The 20,105-nt window shown below is 39.1% G+C and overlaps 2 protein-coding genes across 3 annotated transcripts; one reads left to right on the top strand and one right to left on the bottom strand.

The window, feature by feature from the left end:
- Nucleotides 1–3,377: 3,377 nt before the first annotated feature.
- Nucleotides 3,378–11,538, bottom strand: LOC140381149 (F-box/LRR-repeat protein 3-like). 2 transcript variants are annotated; one of them, XM_072465172.1, is made up of 7 exons: nt 11,260–11,538; nt 10,032–10,257; nt 7,805–7,969; nt 6,868–6,990; nt 6,425–6,596; nt 3,966–4,643; nt 3,378–3,587 (listed from the first exon to the last, which is right to left on the bottom strand). In XM_072465172.1, the coding sequence occupies exons 2-6, from the start codon at nt 10,254–10,256 to the stop codon at nt 4,003–4,005; spliced, it is 1,326 nt and encodes a 441-aa protein (XP_072321273.1). In that variant the 5' UTR covers nt 10,257; nt 11,260–11,538; the 3' UTR covers nt 3,378–3,587; nt 3,966–4,002. The 2 variants fall into 2 exon arrangements, with proteins under 2 accessions (XP_072321273.1, XP_072321272.1); XM_072465171.1 differs by lacking the exon at nt 3,378–3,587 and having other exon boundaries at nt 3,905–4,643.
- Nucleotides 11,539–12,709: 1,171 nt separating this feature from the next.
- On the top strand, nt 12,710–18,950 carry LOC140381192 (glutathione S-transferase theta-3-like). Its single transcript, XM_072465218.1, has 5 exons — nt 12,710–12,914; nt 14,496–14,583; nt 15,411–15,561; nt 16,733–16,909; nt 18,729–18,950. Exons 1-5 carry the CDS (start codon nt 12,809–12,811, stop codon nt 18,924–18,926), a joined length of 720 nt encoding a protein of 239 aa, XP_072321319.1. The 5' UTR covers nt 12,710–12,808; the 3' UTR covers nt 18,927–18,950.
- The last annotated feature ends 1,155 nt before the right edge of the window (nt 18,951–20,105 follow it).

Raw genomic sequence — 20,105 nt, forward strand, 5'->3', positions numbered from 1 at the left:
AACAATTTACTCAAACTCCTAGTTAAGCATTTATTACCATTATGACCCAGCGTTCTTGTGATTACATGAAGAACTGAATTCATAAATACCCATAATAAGAATAATTGCCAGGCGTTTTGTGAGGAGGTATATAAGACATTGCAGGTGTTAATAAATGTGCATTTGCTTTAAAAATGGGATTGTCAATATTTTAAATGTATCCTTTTTTTTTTTTCCATTTTCCATTTTATTCATAGATCTCTCATTATACAAACAAGGGGAACATTTAACAACATCCTCCAAAGTCCACCATAACCCAAACATTCCTCAGGTCCAAAGCAATAATATTTCAAAAACATAAATATTTAATGCGTTACACATTCAGTTGGATCTACATTCAGCTGCCTCTCTTTCTCTGGCCTTATATAACAATATAACCTCTGATTATATATTTAAAAATAAATATTTGTCTTGCAAATGACGTGAAATCACTGCATAACTTCATTCAATTTGAACATTTTGTGAATTTATGATAACAAAACAATAAGCAAACAGAAAAGCATTATAATACAGTCAACCAAAATATATTTTTGGGAACTTTTTCCAACATAGTAATTAATATTTCTACAGTACGCATCAGTGGTTTACAAAAGATTAGACAATTTCATATTTTTATATATATATATATATATATATATATATATATATATATATATATATATACTATATATATATATAGTATATATATATATAAAATATATATATATATATTATATATAAAATATATATATAATATATATATATAAAATATATATATAATATATATATAAAATATATATATAATATATATATATATATATAAAATATATATATAAAATATATACATATATATATATAAAAAAATATATATATATATAAAATATATATATATATATAAAATATATATATAAAATATATATATATATATAATATATATATATAAAATATATATATTTAAAATATATATATAAAATATATACATATATATATAAAATATATATATATATAAAATATATATATATATTTTAATATAATATTCTAAACAAATATATTGTCCAGCAGCTTTGGTCTATTGGGCTGTCTATTAGAAAACTGATTTTATGATTATATAAGCCATTTTACTGTGCTCATGGGAAAATGTATTAAAATGAGAAACATTAACAGTATAGGACACTTTTCCACCCAAATGAACACTGCAGCTCACAGTCCTTCAACATGAAACAAAGTGCATCAGTAAAAACAAACAAAATCTCCTCGTGTTTCTTTATGACCAAAACAAGGGCCAAGCAGAGCAGCTATATATAGCTATATATATAGCTATATATATATAGCTATATATATATATAGCTATATATATATATATATATATAGCTATATATATATAGCTATATATATATATAGCTATATATATATATATAGCTATATATATATATATATAGCTATATATATATAGCTATATATATATAGCTATATATATATATATATAGCTATATATATATAGCTATATATATATATAGCTATATATATAGCTATATATATATATAGCTATATATATATAGCTATATATATATATAGCTATATATATATATAGCTATATATATATAGCTATATATATATATATATATATATAGCTATATAGCTATATATATATATATATATATAGCTATATAGCTATATAGCTATATATATATATATAGCTATATAGCTATATATATATATATATATAGCTATATAGATATATATATAGCTATATAGCTATATATATATATATATATAGCTATATATATATATATAGCTATATATATATATATAGCTATATATATATATATATATATAGCTATATATATATATATATATATAGATATATATATATAGCTATATATATATATATATATATATAGCTATATATATATATATATATATATATATATAGCTATATATATATATATATATATATAGCTATATATATATATATATATATATATATAGCTATATATATATATATATATATATATATATATATATATATATATACATATATATATATATATATATAGCTATATATATATAGCTATATATATATAGCTATATATATATATATATATATATATATATATATATATAAATAAATATAATACACACAATAATATATGTATTAAATATAATAAAGAAGATTACTACAGTGATAATATTGCAAATACAATAAACAGACATCGGACAAGAAATTACAAGTAAATACGTTGAAATAAAGATGTCAAATAGAAACGAAACTCACTCAAAGCAGTCTGGTAAATCTCAAATGTAATCAGATAATGCAGAATATTGGTTTTGCACCTGGTCTTTATGGTTATACGCTTATGGAGCATATTCACAACAAACATGACTGTAATTACCATTGTCCACCATTCATTTTGCCCAATATTTCTTAGTTAGATTCGGTTCATAAATCCCTGCTCATGATATGGTCAAAGACGACACTATAGCACAGACTATTTAAATGCAGAAACTTGCTGAAAGTCACATCTAAAGCAAAACAGACATACAAGTTGTTGCAAAAGCTTAGAAAAAAGTGCTGAATTATATGCGTATGATATAACAACAAAAGTGAGAACAGATAACAAATATTATTTACACAAAGCACTCTGTTAAAGCAGAAATCACCACTAAAACAACGCTTAGCCATGCTGAAGATGATTGGGGCCACGGCACACAATGTAAAAGAATTCATACCCCTGGCTCTATTTGACAGCCCAGAGCAAACGCTTATGTGGAAACGCAAGAGTTGGGCAAGAACGGAACCAAACCGAGGAATAATAATCGTTTTTTGCATATTGCCAAATGTGGTGGGGAAAAATAAACTGTCAGTTTGTCAAGACTAATATTGAAAATGGTTTGAAAGAAATATGGGAAAATATCATATATAATGGACTCGTAAATTAAGGAAAAATTCCCTTAAGGAGAGACACTACAGACATTTTTTTTTGTTTTTTGGTCATTTTGCTCCTTTAAAAAGGACATAAAGATTTCTCATTAAAGTAGCCCCTAAACACATCAAACTTTCCAATCTTGAATTTAACAAGATTTAGATCAATTGTAAAGAAGGATTTATAGATCTCTAAATCCAAGCATGATATATAAAGTTAAAAAAAATGGATAAATAAATATATTAGATAAACATTTTCCAATTTACGCAAACGCCAACCAAAATGGCCAAAATACACTGTTTTTATTTTTAATTGTATATGTTAACAAAATGAAGCAAGACATTTAAACCTGGTGTATATTCTGACCCTGAATGTGTCAAATTTTGTTTACACATTGTTTATTTTGGGAAACAGTACATAATTTATGTATTTATCTATTAGTATTGTGATTTTAACGCATCTTTTCCTGTTATTTAAAGCACTTTGAATGACTGCTACTGTGAACAAATTGTGCTCTACTAATAAACTTTATTTATACTATTACTTTCTCTCTTTATGCGAGTAAACTACAGAAGTTTCAAACTGATATCTCTAAATTTAAGCTTGTTTTCCCTCTCCACCTGCAGTGTCTCGCCTTAAAAGGTGGTATGGACGATTCTTTTCAGCAAATTTTTTATCATATTTCCTCGTGGCGTGGATAAATCATTTGTCCTGCCACGTATCAATCATAAAACGCACCTACCGCTCACCTGCAGCCGTGTGCGGTTCGTGCCCACATTTCCGCGTGCCTAAGCGCATGGATCTATCATAATATAGTTCCCTCAGTGTACGGGGCAAAATGAAGACGGAGAAAGACAGTTCGAGCTGACGCAGAAGTGGACAGACGAGAGATGCGATGCGCTCCGTTGCGCTAATAAACAAACGCACGTGTGTTGTATCAGTCCGCACGGGGGAGGGCGCATGCGCACTTCCGCCTGCGTTCTCAAATCGCCGAAAAATCGTCCATACCGCCTTTAAGCCGAGTTTGTAGCCGGGGTATGAATAAAATTGCACTGTTGCTTTACCACGTAGGCATCATGTCGGGGAACCACACGCGTCCCAAATGCTTTGACACTTCCCAGTGAATGTCGTCAAGGCCATAGCGATGGTCGGGCACGAGCACCTCCTCCATGATGGACAGCTGCGACAGTCTGTCTCCACACATCTTCACGAATTCAACAAACGCGCTGCACGACACTTCACACTCGCCCAGTCCGATCGCCGACAACTGGGTGCAGCGCTGAGCAATGCGGATCAGCTCTTCATCCAGGGGTCTCAAGCCGTTGGCGCACACCACCAGCTCGACCAAGCGCGGGCAAGTGAGTCCAACCCTGCCCAGGACGTCTTTGCTGACAGAGCGGCCGAAGTACAGGTGCGTGACCGGGATCTCGTCGCGAAAGAAGGGCCCAAACTCGTCTTCGTAGAGGAAAAAGTACATGACCAGGTTGAATTTCGGGGAGTGGCGCACCATGGCGTCCCAGCTGCTCTTCTTGATGGTGTGAAACTGCTGTCCCGGGTTTTCGCTCACCACATCGATGCGGAGGTGCTCCAGATGGACGTGTTTCTCGGAGGATAGAGCGATGAGCAGCTCGTCGCTCAACAGGTGGTAGTTTAGAGCCAGCTCTCGCAGGCCGTGGCACTGGTCGGCTACACACAAGATCCCTACGATTGACAGAAATACAAACACAGTATAATCTATAAGAAACTACCTGGGCAATTTTCACATGCTTGAATAAGTTTGTGAGCAAATTTAACTTTTCCTTGTAGAGAAAGAGGGTCTAAAGACAGGGGAAGCTGGGACATTTGCTAATTATCTAATTGCTAATCTGTTTTCTACTGTCGCCTTTCGAGGCAACTTAGGATATTGGGTGTTACAAAAACAAATGTAATTGAATTGAACGACACTTAACGTCAAGTTAAGATACAGGTTGCTTGAACCAAAAAATGTATATCTTCATACTATATTCATATTTAAGATAAACTTTATCCGAAGTTCTCTGGAAGAATCCACCAACTCTTCTTATGTTATTCGAGCTAGGATTAAGAGTTAGGAACTGTCTAGTGATAATATGCAGCTAAATGTCCCGTGCGTGTCCCGTGCGTGTCCCGTGCGTGTCCCGTGCGTGTCCCGTGCGTGTCCCGTGCGTGTCCCGTGCGTGTCCCGTGCGTGTCCCGTGCGTGTCCAGTGCGTGTCCAGTGCGTGTCCCGTGCGTGTCCCGTGCGTGTCCCGTGCGTGTCCCGTGCGTGTCCCGTGCGTGTCCAGTGCGTGTCCAGTGCGTGTCCAGTGCGTGTCCCGTGCGTGTCCAGTGCGTGTCCAGTGCGTGTCCAGTGCGTGTGCGTGTCCCGTGCGTGTCCCGTGCGTGTCCCGTGCGTGTCCCGTGCGTGTCTTTTGCGTGTCCCGTGCGTGTCCTGTGCGTGTCTTGTGCGTGTCCCGTGCGTGTCCCGTGCGTGTCTTGTGCGTGTCTTGTGCGTGTCCCGTGCGTGTCTTGTGCGTGTCTTGTGCGTGTACCGTGCGTGTCTTGTGCGTGTCCCGTGCGTGTCTTGTGCGTGTCTTGTGCGTGTCCCGTGCGTGTCTTGTGCGTGTCCCGTGCGTGTCCCGTGCGTGTCCCGTGCGTGTCCCGTGCGTGTCCCGTGCGTGTCCCGTGCGTGTCTTGTGCGCGTCCCGTGCGTGTCTCGTGCGTGTCCCGTGCGTGTCCCGTGCGTGTCTTGTGCGTGTCCCGTGCGTGTCCCGTGCGTGTCTTGTGCGTGTCCCGTGCGTGTCCCGTGCGTGTCCCGTGCGTGTCTTGTGCTTGTCCCGTGCGTGTCTTGTGCGTGTCCCGTGCGTGTCCCGTGCGTGTCTTGTGCGTGTCCCGTGCGTGTCCCGTGCGTGTCCCGTGCGTGTCTTGTGCGTGTCCCGTGCGTGTCCCGTGCGTGTCCCGTGCGTGTCCCGTGCGTGTCTTGTGCTTGTCCCGTGCGTGTCTTGTGCGTGTCCCGTGCGTGTCCCGTGCGTGTCTTGTGCGTGTCCCGTGCGTGTCCCGTGCGTGTCCCGTGCGTGTCTTGTGCGTGTCCCGTGCGTGTCCCGTGCGTGTCCCGTGCGTGTCCCGTGCGTGTCTTGTGCTTGTCCCGTGCGTGTCTTGTGCGTGTCCCGTGCGTGTCCCGTGCGTGTCTTGTGCGTGTCCCGTGCGTGTCCCGTGCGTGTCCCGTGCGTGTCTTGTGCGTGTCCCGTGCGTGTCCCGTGCGTGTCTTGTGCGTGTCCCGTGCGTGTCCCGTGCGTGTCCCGTGCGTGTCCCGTGCGTGTCCCGTGCGTGTCTTGTGCTTGTCCCGTGCGTGTCTTGTGCGTGTCCCGTGCGTGTCCCGTGCGTGTCTTGTGCGTGTCCCGTGCGTGTCCCGTGCGTGTCCCGTGCGTGTCCCGTGCGTGTCTTGTGCGTGTCCCGTGCGTGTCTTGTGCGTGTGAGCGACTGTACCTGCAGGTGAAACGTGAGGACAGCTGCTCATCTTCAGCAGTTTGAGCGTGTCGCTGTTGTTCGCCACCAAGACTTTGAGCGAAGGGTCATCCACCGGAGTGTCGTCGATCTTCAGAGACGACAGAGACTTGGAGTTCACAAAAACCACGGTCAGAGCCGAGATGAAATGGGACTGGTCAAATAGAGAGCAGAAACTTGTTATTGTAGTCACAGGGATAAAAAAAAAAGAAAAAAGATTAATCATGCCAGACACCAAAATAAACCCTGCAAAAAAGTTTAAATAAGACATACTTGGATCCAAACAGCAACAAATATACCAGGCATGTTTCATCTCCTTAAAATAACTTATAGATTTAAGTTTGGAGATTAATATTTCAAAGTTACAACTATCATAATCAAACATAGTTATAGTTTATGAATAAATTCAGAAGGGAAAATGGTACCTTGGGCAGCTCCATGAAGCTCGGTCGAGCCGTAGAGATGAGACCCAGAGTTTTCAAAGAACAGTTCACGAGCTGAGAGAGAATGTCACAAGCTGCTTCTGCCGACTCCCGGCTGCTGTCCACCTGTACAATACACAAACGTACTCATGAAGAAGAAGCCTTTGTTTGTTTTGGACTGATCTGGACAACGAGGCATTGGAAAAGTAAGAAAAAAATCTAAAATTCCCATTGGCCATAACACAATGTTTGCTAAATTATCATTCAGAAAAGGTCTTGACAAGAAAATGTGAATGTGTAAATAATAAATAAAATACATTTGCCATGTTGCAGTAAGACTAAGCTGGGACGACGACGACAACAACAACAACAACAACAACAACCGTTTTTTCATTTTAAAACTTTGACTCAAACTTATTGAAAGTTTTCTAGTCAAAGTGTACTGATGTATTTATCTTACCGTGCTGTCTGTTATTTTTATTTTTTGATGGCTTTTAACATAGTCTGAGTCAACTTATTCTCTGTTTTTTATTAATTTGACTTATTTATTGCTATTTTATTTTATGGTTTTATGGTTTTAAGACTAATAAAATCAAATAGTTAGATGTATTAATTATTTGTATTAATTGTATTAATTATTTATATTAAAACATAATATTATTTATATTATGTACATTTTGATCACTTTTGATGTTTGTGGATGTTTTAGTGTCCGTGCAGCACACAGAAACTGTTCAGTTATATGAAAGTTACAATATAAATTGTAGTCGCCATATACACCCCCTCACAACATATGAACAGTGGATTTGGATTTGAAAATAACTACTCCAGAAACATAATAAATGCACTCCAGTTTCCTCATGTGTCGCTGGAATATCTCAAAAGCGCATCCTGATTGGGTTTGTGTCACGTCTCAGCCTGATGGTGTGACGGTGCATACCTTGAAGCTGACATACTGCAGGTGGTTGGAGTGGCGTTTGATGATCTGTTTGATGAGCTCTGGGTGTGTGGCCTTCAGGTACGAGCTCGCCGGCTGGTTCAGCTCGAACTCGAAGCACCGCCACAGCTCCGGCATGTGGAAGGCTTGGTTCCACCCGCGGCACACCTTTGGGCCAACAAACAGAAAGGAATAATAAGATAAGCCTTTATTTGTCCCACAATGGGGAAATTCTAGTGTTGCAACACAAAGCAGGCACAGAAGTAAACAACAAAGAACAGATAACTCATACAATAATAATATTAATGCAAACATGTGTTTGTATAACGCAGTAATAAAATGACCAAGGTCAGTGGTTCTCAGCATTTTCACACAAAAAAGATTTGGTTTTGGAAGTACAACCAGATCTAACATAGGTCTAAACTAACACTAAACCAGGACTATTTCCGGTCTAAACTAGTACTAAACCAGGACTATTTCCGGTCTAAACTAGGACTAAACCAGGACTATTTCCGGTCTAAACTAGGACTAAACCAGGACTATTTCAGGTCAAAATAAAGTGCATCTCGGAAGTAAATATGTTCACCTCCAGACTGAAGGACTGGCTGAAAGAAAATCAGAACTGTACCCACCTGTAAGTGTTATGAACGTGTATGAGTGACGTGTATGAGTGACGTGTAAGAGTGACGTGTAAGAGTGACGTGTAAGAGTGACGTGTATGAGTGATTTCACAAAGGCGCCGGTCCAGCTGGCAGCCCGGTGCAACGCTCCGCTCTTTTTTCACACTTTTTTCACACTTATGTGCTTTATCTTTTATATTTTGTAAATATTTTTTCTACTTTAGTTGTACGATCGGGACACGCGCTGGAATCGCTTAATTCAACTTGTTTCGACTTTGTTCGGCTGGATTATTGAGTGTTTTTCGTTGTGTCGTCGTGATGTGCGCTAGCTCTGAGCTAGCCCCCCCGGCCCCACCGGCCCCACCGCGCTCCTCGGCCACAGCCGCCGTATGGATCGGCGCCGGTGCGTTTATACAAAGGAGGAACTCATGAAACTACGGAAAACCATCGTCTTACCCGGAGATCGTCACGTTATCCCAGCGGACATCCTAATTTTTCCCCTCCATCCCTTGTTGGGAAATGGGAGGTTTTGTCTATAGGAGTTTTTGTTTATAAGAGTTCTTCTATTGAGTGTTTTTTAAACTTCCTATATTCTGTGATAAGTCCTTTTCCTCTGTATCTACTGCGTTGTATCAATGAAATTTCCCCATGTGTGGATAAGATAAAGGATTATCTTATCTTATCTTTAATTACAATAATGGAAATGTGTTTTAATGTGTTTTATGTCAGTGGGGGGAATTTAGAAAAGCCCAACCAGGAGTTGAAAATTAGCACTGGCAAAGTGTTACGTGGATGGCATTTCACATTTGTGGATCATTCTTTCCAGGTCCATCAGCTGCTTGTCATCATAGAGATGGTTGATGATTTGCCTGGGATGTTTCACAGTATAGCATTAAAAACAAAGGAGTGTCTACAGAGCCGCGGCGCGTGGCCGAAACTGCCATGTTATTTTGTTCCGCGGCTCCTGAAACTGCTGCGCTATTTGACCGCGCTGTTTTAGACCGCGCCGGGTTAGGGTTAAGGAACCTCTGAAAAACCCTAACCCTGACCTATACAAATAAGTAAAATAAGTAAGTAGCTAAATGTTGTGTGTCGCAATTGAACGTGCACTAATGAGATACACACATTTTTCATGGCATATTTAACATTAATAACAGCGTGAAAACATTAATCAACTCTTAAAAGTCTATTATTGTGAAACAGACCTGAAGAAAGGCTAATAATGGATAATGAAAGAGGTGAATTGGAAAGTGTCGGTCAAAAGAGAGGCCCAAAGTCACTATAACATTGACAATATTGAATTGACATTGAAACCCTCAATCAGAAAAGTTACATAGAGCACCTTTAACACAACTTGTGAGATGAAAACGAAAGAAAGTTAATTGTTTTTTGTTATGAAATGTATTGTATTTTTAAGTGTGATGTAAACATTTTTAACTTTATTTTTATGTAAGGTTTACGTTGCACTATGGTGTTTTCGTGTACTTTCTTTTCAACTTTACAGGCACCAAACCAACAATTATACCACTTAAACTGTGTGACATACAGAGCAGCCATTATCTATACGGCGGTGTGTTTTTAGTCTCTCCACAAGGCTCACGGTGAGATACCTGAGAGGCATATGCACGGTCGAGGAGAGGCAAGTACTGAAAGATGTGCAGTAAGATCTCCTGAGGTAGATGCGCCCAGTACAAGGCTCCCTCGTCCTCCTCTTCCTCCTCCTCTGAATGTTTGTCCCTCCTCAGCTTTTGGGATTTTTTCAGGCTTTTCTTCTTCACTGTGTCGCTGGTGCCGCCACCGTCCTGCTGCTCAATCGGCTCCAGACCACGTTTCATCCTGGAAAACAGACGCAGAACTCGTGTTAGCTGCTGTTACAAGAAGATGTGAAGTAAAAACACTGGATTTCATTTCACATTGGCCTTTATCTTTGTTTTGTAAAGTGAAAGTGCAGCCTTCATAAGTGCAAATTCATTCATCATAACTGTAGCACACAATGTAAATTACTGTATAATTGTATCTAAAACTGCAAAATAACTTCATGCCCAAGGTAAAAATAAAAAACAAACCATTATACTGCTTTTAATACAGTTATTGCTACTTGATGTTGTGTTTCATGTGTTATAAAGATGACTATTTAACAATTAAGTCCGTTATAATCAAAGTAAAATAAAAGTAAAATCTTCTAACTATATCTGCATCTTTATAATGCTAGTTGAAAAAGATCCTATTAAAATAGTTTTAAAAAAACAAGCTTTGCAATAAATTTGTATTTAAAATTATACTTTATGCTTGTTGCATTATCATAAATATACATAAGTGTATCAAATCAGTCCTTTTTTTATTAGTAGAAGCGTTAAGTGTCATCTTCAATACAAAAATATATAATTATAATACAATCATTCAGACTGTGCCACCATAGTCTGGTATAAACCTGTGAAAAACACTGGTGAATATTGAATAGATGTTTGTTCAGGCCTAAAAAACACCCACTAAACCTGAATAAATTCTGAAAATCCTGCCTGTCACAAAACGACAATGGTGCGTTTGCTGCACAGTTCAGAGGACACACCTCTTTATTCCAACAACAACTCGCACGCAGCGGCTTTAAAACACCAAAGAACACATTTAAGTGCACGAAAATCATTACATATACAATCCAAGCACAGCCATATTTTATCTGCAAAGTTATAGTAGATCTTAAACGTGGCCTAGACTTCTTTACAGACAATCGACACAAGTTATTCTCGTCTGTGCGTAAAAAGCGACCCATCCAAGAGGTGAACTGGCACCGCGCATGGATTAAAAAATGAGGTTTTCGTTCAAAGTTTCTCGTCTTACCTGTTTTAATGTCTTTGTCAGCGATTTGTGAAGAAAATGCAACTCGGCTTTTCAACCAGGACAGACACACACACGGAAACTGCGTGAAAAGCAGGCGCACCAGTCACACTCATTGAGCCATGCAGCTTCTCCGTGTGTCCGTGAGGCGGTAAGTTCAACAAAAACGCCCGGTAAATGTGGATTTTTCCGCTGTTTTCCGTCCTGCGGCGCCTGACCCAGTTTCTCTTGTCAACTCTGCCTCAGTAGTTTGCTGTCAAGCTAAAGATGGCGCGTGTTGTTGTGTCGAGAGAGTGCGCTGCAGTGACGCGGAGACGCCACCAGAGGCCGCCAAACACCAGCAACACAATCGAGGCAAGGCAAGTTTGTTTGTAGCGCACAAATGGAACATAAAGTATAAAGTGCTTTACAAAACAGGAACAGATGCGTTAAAATCTCTGTACACTGGAAGAAAATACAATCTTAAATATGAAAGCATGTTAAGAAGGGCTTGAAATATGAAGTGTGTCTAATTTTGAATGTATTTTAACAGTCTTAAAGTAGGATTGACAAATGGAACAAGCATTATATATTTTGTTTTACGTAAATTAAGAAAAAGTCAAGCATTTTATACTGGAAAATGAAAAACAGTTTGAAGTCTTATTTTAGTCTTGGGTTTAAATGTCTTGCTTTATTTTGTTGACATACTACACACAAAAACATGATTTAATATTTGAGTAAACTAGATTCAAAATTCAGAATAAATCAGGCATAGACTTAGATATCAACAACATATAATCACAGATAATCATTATGTTCCTACGGGGGGAAATGCATACGGAGAAAACAGCCTTTGAAGTTACAATGTCACATATAAATCTAAGTTGAGTCAACTAAAATTTAATAAAACATTTTTAGGTGCAGATTGTATAATGTTGTTTCCAGATGAAACCTTAGATGTTGAGAGAGCAAACTCACCAAAAAACAAAAAAACATTTTGAGTTGTCTGAAACGTCTCACATTAAATGTTGCTTAAACATTAGAACATCCTCACATTGAGATCAACTGTGTTATTTCCCCAGGCTTTCTACAGCCTATTTCAGCATGTTTTAGTCCTCATTTTAATCCACTTTTTAGTCCTGTTTTAGTCCAGTTTTTGTCCTGTTTTTTTGTCCTGATTTGTCCTGTTTCAGTCCTATTTTTGGTCCTGTTTTAGTCCTATTTTTAGTCCTGATTTTACTCCTGTTTTTACTCCTGTTTTTACTCCTGTTTTTACTCCTGTTTTTGTCCTGTTTTTAGTCCCGTATGGAGATGTTGCTTTCAAGTTCTCCAGAGTAACTTTTCCCACCGCATCTAGTCAGACACTTAATCGTTGAGTAGATGCAGATGTGATCATCTCAGAAGTGTTTACAAAATATTGGGCCTGGTTGGGGGTCAAAGGTGGAGCCGCTTTGATCTGTCAGCATCATTCATGAGGCCGGGGCTGTGATGCGGGCGGAGGCGGGGTCTGGGACACAGCAGCACCTCTTGTCCCTCTGCAGTGGACAGTCTTCTCTCTCTGGCTGTGGACCTGATGGAGCTGTACCTGGACCTGTGTTCTCAGCCCTGTAGGTCCGTGTTCCTCGTGGCCAAAGCCCTCAACGTCCCCTTTGAGTTCAAACATGTGGACTTAGCTGCAGGTAAAGCATTGCATTTCATCTCTGTAATCTGTTTTTACCGCTTGTTTGTCTGGTTCAAATCTGTTTCCTTCATTCCAAGAAGCACTCAACCTTTTATGGTCAAATCAGCAAGTAGGCGTCTTATCTTATCAGCTCTTTTTGACCTTGTTTAAATGATCGCAGTGGCAATAAAAGTTGTAGTAAAACCTGCTGCAGTATTTATCTGCTACTTGTAGATGCAGCAAAGCATAATTAGCTGCCTCCAAAAAGGTTACAAAAAAACTATATATATTCATCCAGTAATGCCAATTTAAAAAAGCAACTTTTCTTATACTAGAACTGAGAAAGATGAAAGGATGAATGTCGAAACGTCTGTCCAGTTTCCTTTGCTTCTTTTTGAGAGTTTGTCTAACGCTTCTAATAAATATGCCTTTGAATACACCCCTGTGATTGATAGGTTAGTCTTTCAAACAAATCCATTAAAAACTACTTTCTCAGACTTATCTTTTGTTCCACTCTCAGTTGTAAGCGTTTCGGTCATGAGTTTCATCTCGAGGAGCTTTTTCATTATTTTTCCACACAGAAATCGGAGTTTCCCGCGGGGTCAACGGTTGGAGTTATGTTCCCTCCTGATAACGCAGATTGGGAAAGAAAACAAACAGAGGATGAGAGGCACGAGATCAAGGGTCAGACAAAACAGCCCCGTCCCTCTGAGGTGACACATGTGAGACGCAGAGGGAGGCACAAAATCAGGACAGTGGCAGACAAAACAAAACATGTATGTTCTGTTTTTTATCACAGAATAGAGGTTAGAATACGAGTTGATACTGAAGCTGGTAATCTTTCAAAACCATACACTTGAAAAAATATTAGCAGTGGGAAAAAATCTGACAAAAGGGATCAAATTAAAGCATTCCTGAATTGTTTTAGAAATACAAACCACAAAAGTAACTCCTTTTCTGCTCAAAACGAGAGAAATAGTGCTTTTGTTATCAAAATCGTCAAAATCGAGTGTTAAGCCTTTTCTTTTGTGATTTAATTGTAAATGAGTTTTGTGCTGTAGATTTTCAATACATACAACGCTTTTTTACTACAGTGCTTGTCTCTTTTTGGTTCCACAAAAGCAGCTACATACATGTTAGAATTAAGAAAGAGGGTTCTATCTGACGTTCGTGTCTGAGTTGTCGAGTTTTTCATATAATTTTGTTCCTGAATAGCTTCTGTACACAAGTTTTTGTCATGTTTGGTCATTTATTTTATGTTTATGTAAGCAAAAACCCCTCTCTCTTTTCCGTTGACCCCTATGAGCGGTACAAACTTTAAACTTTCATTACAAGTGGACACTATGACCACAAACATACTGTGAATCTGGTCTATTACTACTGCCACTTTCTGAAACGTTTTATACTTTGTTCTTAAATTGGCCATTTAAACAAACACAAAAAGGATGGGATATCGAAAACAATCATTAATGTTAAGAGATTGCGTTGCCTTGAGGATTGTTTCAGTATCAGTTTCAGCTAAATTCCTAAGATCCCAAATGTTATTTTCTTGTGCACACTCTTCCTCTGCAGCTGTGTTTTCTCTTTCGGTTCGTTTCAGGGCAACACTACACTGAAGAGTTCGGCAAAATCAGCTCGATGAGGAAAGTCCCCGTCATGAAAGATGGAGACTTTATTCTCACTGAGAGGTAGAGTTTAGATGTGTTTGTTCAACTGCTTGTATTTAAGAAGCGCACTTTGTCTCGTCGCTGGGGTCGTAGTCCTTGCTAGTGAATTGCATCACAAAAATAAACATATTGAGCTGTCACAATCAAATCTCAGTTGCAATTTCAATTTCAAATCTCAAAGACAGCAATTATTTAACCAACATGACATGTTCTGAAAATAACACAATGCCAAATATAAAACCTACTGATTCATAGTTTAAATCTTTACAAACATGTTCTGAAATGTCGGGGATTCTTGAATGTTTGTGTAGCTTTTCATGTGTCAGTCTTGTACTAGTCAGAGAAAATGCTATTAGATATTTTTCAAACTAAAATTGTTCAGACATTGGATTACAGCATTGTCAGTAATGGAGTACACAAGTAAAAGTACTTTATAAAGTATTTTTTTGGGTAGAAGATTTTGCCATATAGATAAGGTTTGGCCAAAAATACATGAATAAATTGACTAGATTAATTCTGATGATCATGTCAGTCGCTTCCTTTGACCATAATTCAGCACAATTCTATAAAATCTATGTACAGTACTTTTTACATTTTGCTCTAAGAGTAAAATGTAAAAACAGTTAATGCTTCTACTAATAAAAAAAAGGACTGATTAGATACACTTATGTATATTTATGATAATGCAACAATCTTTTAAAAGTACATTCTTCAGCTGGAACTTCAATACTTTTAGTTAAGTAGATTATTTATGTGATACTTACGTTTTACGCTTGTGTCTGTGCTTTTACAAATGTGAGTACTTCTTCCACCTTCTGAACAGTCATGTATTTGATGTCATTTCCCAGCACTGCCATCCTGGACTACATGGTGCAGAAACACAAAGGCCCTGATCACTGGTTTCCCTCAGAGCTTCAGTCCAGAGCCCGGGTCAACGAGTATCTGTCCTGGCAACACACCAACCTGCGCGCCAACGGCTCCAAGGTCTTCCTGCTCAGGGTACAGCAGGAAGTTGCGCTTACTTACTAACTACTACTACTTTTACTTTCAAACAAACAGCTCAGACACTGCCACAGTAACATGGATTTCAGGACTAATCAGTTAATTATGATCATTCAAGTCAGTGGTGGAAAGTAAAAAGTAAAAATACAAACGGGTAAGTAGGTATCTGTACTTTGCATTGCATACATTTTTGCATTGGATATTTGTTTCTTTTACTTCACTATATTATTTGAGAGAAGGTATCTGTATTTCCTACTCCACTACATTTCTTTACTGGATTGAGAAGTAGAAAGTCATATGTTTCTTAAGCACATTTATGATGACAACTTGCCTGAAGGTTTCGAGGTCAAGTCCCGGCCGCCTTTGAGCAAACAAAAATACATCCAAATGACCAGGAGGTGCGGCTCAGTAGTCGAGGGGTTAAGGCGACAGCACATATGCCAGGCTCCATGTCATGAGTTGGAATCCTGACTTTGAAAATGTACTGCATGTCCTCCCTTCTCTCATCCCCATTTCACACTCAGCTGTTTAAAAAAGCCAACGGGCCAAAAAAAAAAAAAAAAAGGACCAGGAGAATTAAGTTATTGATTCAGTGGCTACTTAAAATCATCACAATTCTTTATCAAGATCACTACATTTGACCCTTAAATATGTTTAAAAATCTGTGAAATACTACTACATTTTCAAAACCCTCAAAATAAACATGCAAACGGCTCAGGATCACTGCAAAATTAAATAAAGTATTTTTTAAATAATCAGGTTACATTTTTTTACTTTGGAAACACTGATCTATCAATATTGTGAATTAAACATGTCACATGTTTGGTCAGCAATAATCGTGAATAATAACATTGTAATTTTTCTTCTCGCAATAATTGTAACAGTAAAATTTGATACTGGGACTTCACAGACCAGACAAACTTCAAGTCAACTTACTAGAGCAACAACTACTATAATCATCAACTCAATAAACTAACTAACAAATGCAGATTATATTTGTTTCATGTGAGAATCTTGTGTGTTTGTTCCTGCTTGCCCTGATCTTAATGCTCCTGTAAAGTCAAGCAGCATGCCATAGTTTTTTAATATACTTTTTTACTTTAATTTAAATGATAAACAATAAATTAATTAACATCGTATACATATCTTTGCCTCTTGCCCTGTCCAGTTGGTGTTCCCGATGATGATGGGCTCCGAGGCACCGAAGGAGAAGATGGATGCTGCGATGGAGGAGCTGAACACGTCTCTGTCTCTGCTCGAAAACTACTTCCTCAGAGACAAACCCTTCATCATCGGAGACAAGGTTTCTGTGGCCGACATCGTGGCTGTCGCAGAGATCATGCAGGTGATGCTTCCAGGAAGAAGGCTGTACAGTAATTACAGGCGTTCAATGTAGCTTTTCTGGTGGAGGGTCTGTCACCTGCTTGTCTCTACGGAAAGGTCTTTGCCTAGAATGTTGCGTTGGTGACTTTCTATGTTCATTTTTTGGTCTATTAAAAAAAAAAACAGAAATGAGCCAAAAATGTATTTAAAAAAACTGTTCTTGTGGACGTTTGTGTTTAGTCTGTACGTAGATTTTTGTAAGAAAAGAACTGAAAATGAGGTCCGGATCTGTGGAACGGTGAACTCGCTCATAGTAAGAACATCATGCAAGTGAATCAAGGCAATAGATGTAAGTTTAATGCCATACTGTGGAACATTCCTGGCAAAGCAATATTGTACTCTCACCAGGCCCCCACCAGAAAAGTAACACATTGAACACCTTTAAAGGCTTTGAATACAATACAATAAAATAAGACACAGTTTCTCTCAGTTACTCTCCTCCGTCACGTTTCTCTCAGTTACTTTTATCGGTCACGTTCCTCTCTGTTACTTTCCTCTGTTACTATCGTCCGTCACGTTCCTCTCTGTTACTTTCCTCTGTTACTTTCCTCCGTCACGTTCCTCTCAGTTACTTTCCTCCGTCACGTTTCTCTCAGTTACTTTCCTCGGTCACGTTCCTCTCAGTTACTTTCCTCCGTCACGTTCCTCTCAGTTACTTTCCTCCGTCACGTTCCTCTCTGTTATTTTCCTCTGTTACTATCGTCCGTCACGTTCCTCTCAGTTACTTTCCTCCGTCACGTTCCTCTCAGTCACTTTCCTCCGTCACGTTCCTCTCAGTTACTTTCCTCCGTCACGTTCCTCTCAGTCACTTTCCTCCGTCACGTTCCTCTCAGTCACTTTCCTCCGTCACGTTCCTCTCAGTTACTTTCCTCCGTCACGTTCCTCTCAGTTACTTTCCTCCGTCACGTTCCTCTCTGTTATTTTCCTCTGTTACTATCGTCCGTCACGTTCCTCTCAGTTACTTTCCTCCGTCACGTTCCTCTCAGTCACTTTCCTCCGTCACGTTCCTCTCAGTTACTTTCCTCCGTCACGTTCCTCTCAGTCACTTTCCTCCGTCACGTTCCTCTCAGTCACTTTCCTCCGTCACGTTCCTCTCAGTTACTTTCCTCCGTCACGTTCCTCTCAGTTACTTTCCTCCGTCTCGTTCCTCTCTGTTATTTTCCTCTGTTACTATCGTCCGTCACGTTCCTCTCAGTTACTTTCCTCCGTCACGTTCCTCTCAGTCACTTTCCTCCGTCACGTTCCTCTCAGTTACTTTCCTCCGTCACGTTCCTCTCAGTCACTTTCCTCCGTCACGTTCCTCTCAGTTACTTTCCTCCGTCACGTTCCTCTCAGTTACTTTCCTCCGTCACGTTCCTCTCAGTCACTTTCCTCCGTCACGTTCCTCTCAGTCACTTTCCTCCGTCACGTTCCTCTCAGTTACTTTCCTCCGTCACGTTCCTCTCAGTTACTTTCCTCCGTCACGTTCCTCTCTGTTATTTTCCTCTGTTACTATCGTCCGTCACGTTCCTCTCAGTTACTTTCCTCCGTCACGTTCCTCTCAGTTACTTTCCTCCGTCACGTTCCTCTCAGTCACTTTCCTCCGTCACGTTCCTCTCAGTTACTTTCCTCCGTCACGTTCCTCTCAGTCACTTTCCTCCGTCACGTTCCTCTCAGTTACTTTCCTCCGTCACGTTCCTCTCAGTCACTTTCCTCCGTCACGTTCCTCTCAGTCACTTTCCTCCGTCAGTCACTTTCCTCCGTCACGTTCCTCTCAGTCTTCTCTGTTCCTTTCGTGACAGCCTGTTGGGACGGGCGTGGATGTGTTCGCGGGACGTCCGAAGCTGAGCGCCTGGAGAGACCGTGTCAAAGGTCATCTGGGGGAGGAACTGTTTAAAGAGGCAAACGAGGTCATTATGAGGATCACCGAGCTCCCTCAGCACATGGATAAAACCGCTCTGGAAATGATGAAGCCCAAGTATCAGAAGATGTTCAGCTAAAGATCCAAAAAAAGAACAAATAGTGTGTATCAAACCTGTAGCAGACTTTTCTTTTAAATAAAAAATGTTGTACAAGTTTCCATTATGATTAAAAGACTTGCATAAAGAGGCAACTTAATGTAGAAAGGGTGAAACTTATATATAAAATAAATGGTAAAGGCATATTTTCTCTTAATAAATATACAATGAATTTATAGATTTACCAATTCGTTTTACTTTCTTGGCCGCAATCGATTATTTAGAAAGACCCAATTACTATGGATTAGAAATATATAAACAAGGACAAAGAATGTGACAGAGCGATCATTTTCCTGTAAAAGGTTTATTTGGAAAATCTCCCAAAATCCTTTAAATTTTATCATGAGATTATAATGAACAGACGGATTTAGAGCAATAGAGATCCAAGTTGCATTCGTTAAAAGTCAGACAGAAGCGTTACAGATAAAACATCACATACAACTGTGCTGTTACACTGGCTGTTACACTGGCTGTTACACTGGCTGTTACACTGGCTGTTACACTGGCTGTTACACTGGCTGTTACACTGGCTGAATTCAGAGTCCTGAGGAGCTTCAGGTCGTCACTAAGATGGGTCGTTCACCCTTAAATATCGAGTCAAGATTGACGGAAAATGAATTGTGTTAGATACTATGAATTATATCCAAACAGAAAATCAACACATTTCATAATTACTTCATGATTATGTCCACAAACTCACAATCAATCTTGCTACATAATGATCTGTCTTAAAACTACAATTAATCAGTGCTCAATTTGTGATATTTCTTTTAAATGTTTTTAGCAATCTTTAAAGACCCAAGGCCATTTTACGTCTTTGCTATTTCAAGATAATACATTGGCAGACTTTTATCCTGTCCTGTGCTGCTGTGTGGCGTACTGGTAGAGCTGCAGCACATATGCAGAATCTGGTCCCTAAAGGTGCACTTTTCCATGACGTTCTTGCGTTGCCTGAGATTTTTCCACAATAGGGCCGCACGATTCGGGAGCAGTATCTAATTACAACTGCGATTACATTTGCAACGCATGATTTAATAATAGGAGAATTGACAAAAAGACTTCACAAGCCCATGAACTGAAAAACTAATACAAGAATCAGTATTTCAGAACATGTTTGTGCAGATCTGAACTACGGGGTTTTACACAGAGAAGCAGGATATT

The sequence above is a fragment of the Eucyclogobius newberryi genome, unplaced genomic scaffold (assembly GCF_026437365.1).
Source record: "Eucyclogobius newberryi isolate DKJ021-1_F unplaced genomic scaffold, fEucNew1.0.hap1 SCAF_5, whole genome shotgun sequence".
Classification (NCBI taxonomy): Eukaryota; Metazoa; Chordata; class Actinopteri; order Gobiiformes; family Gobiidae; genus Eucyclogobius; species Eucyclogobius newberryi.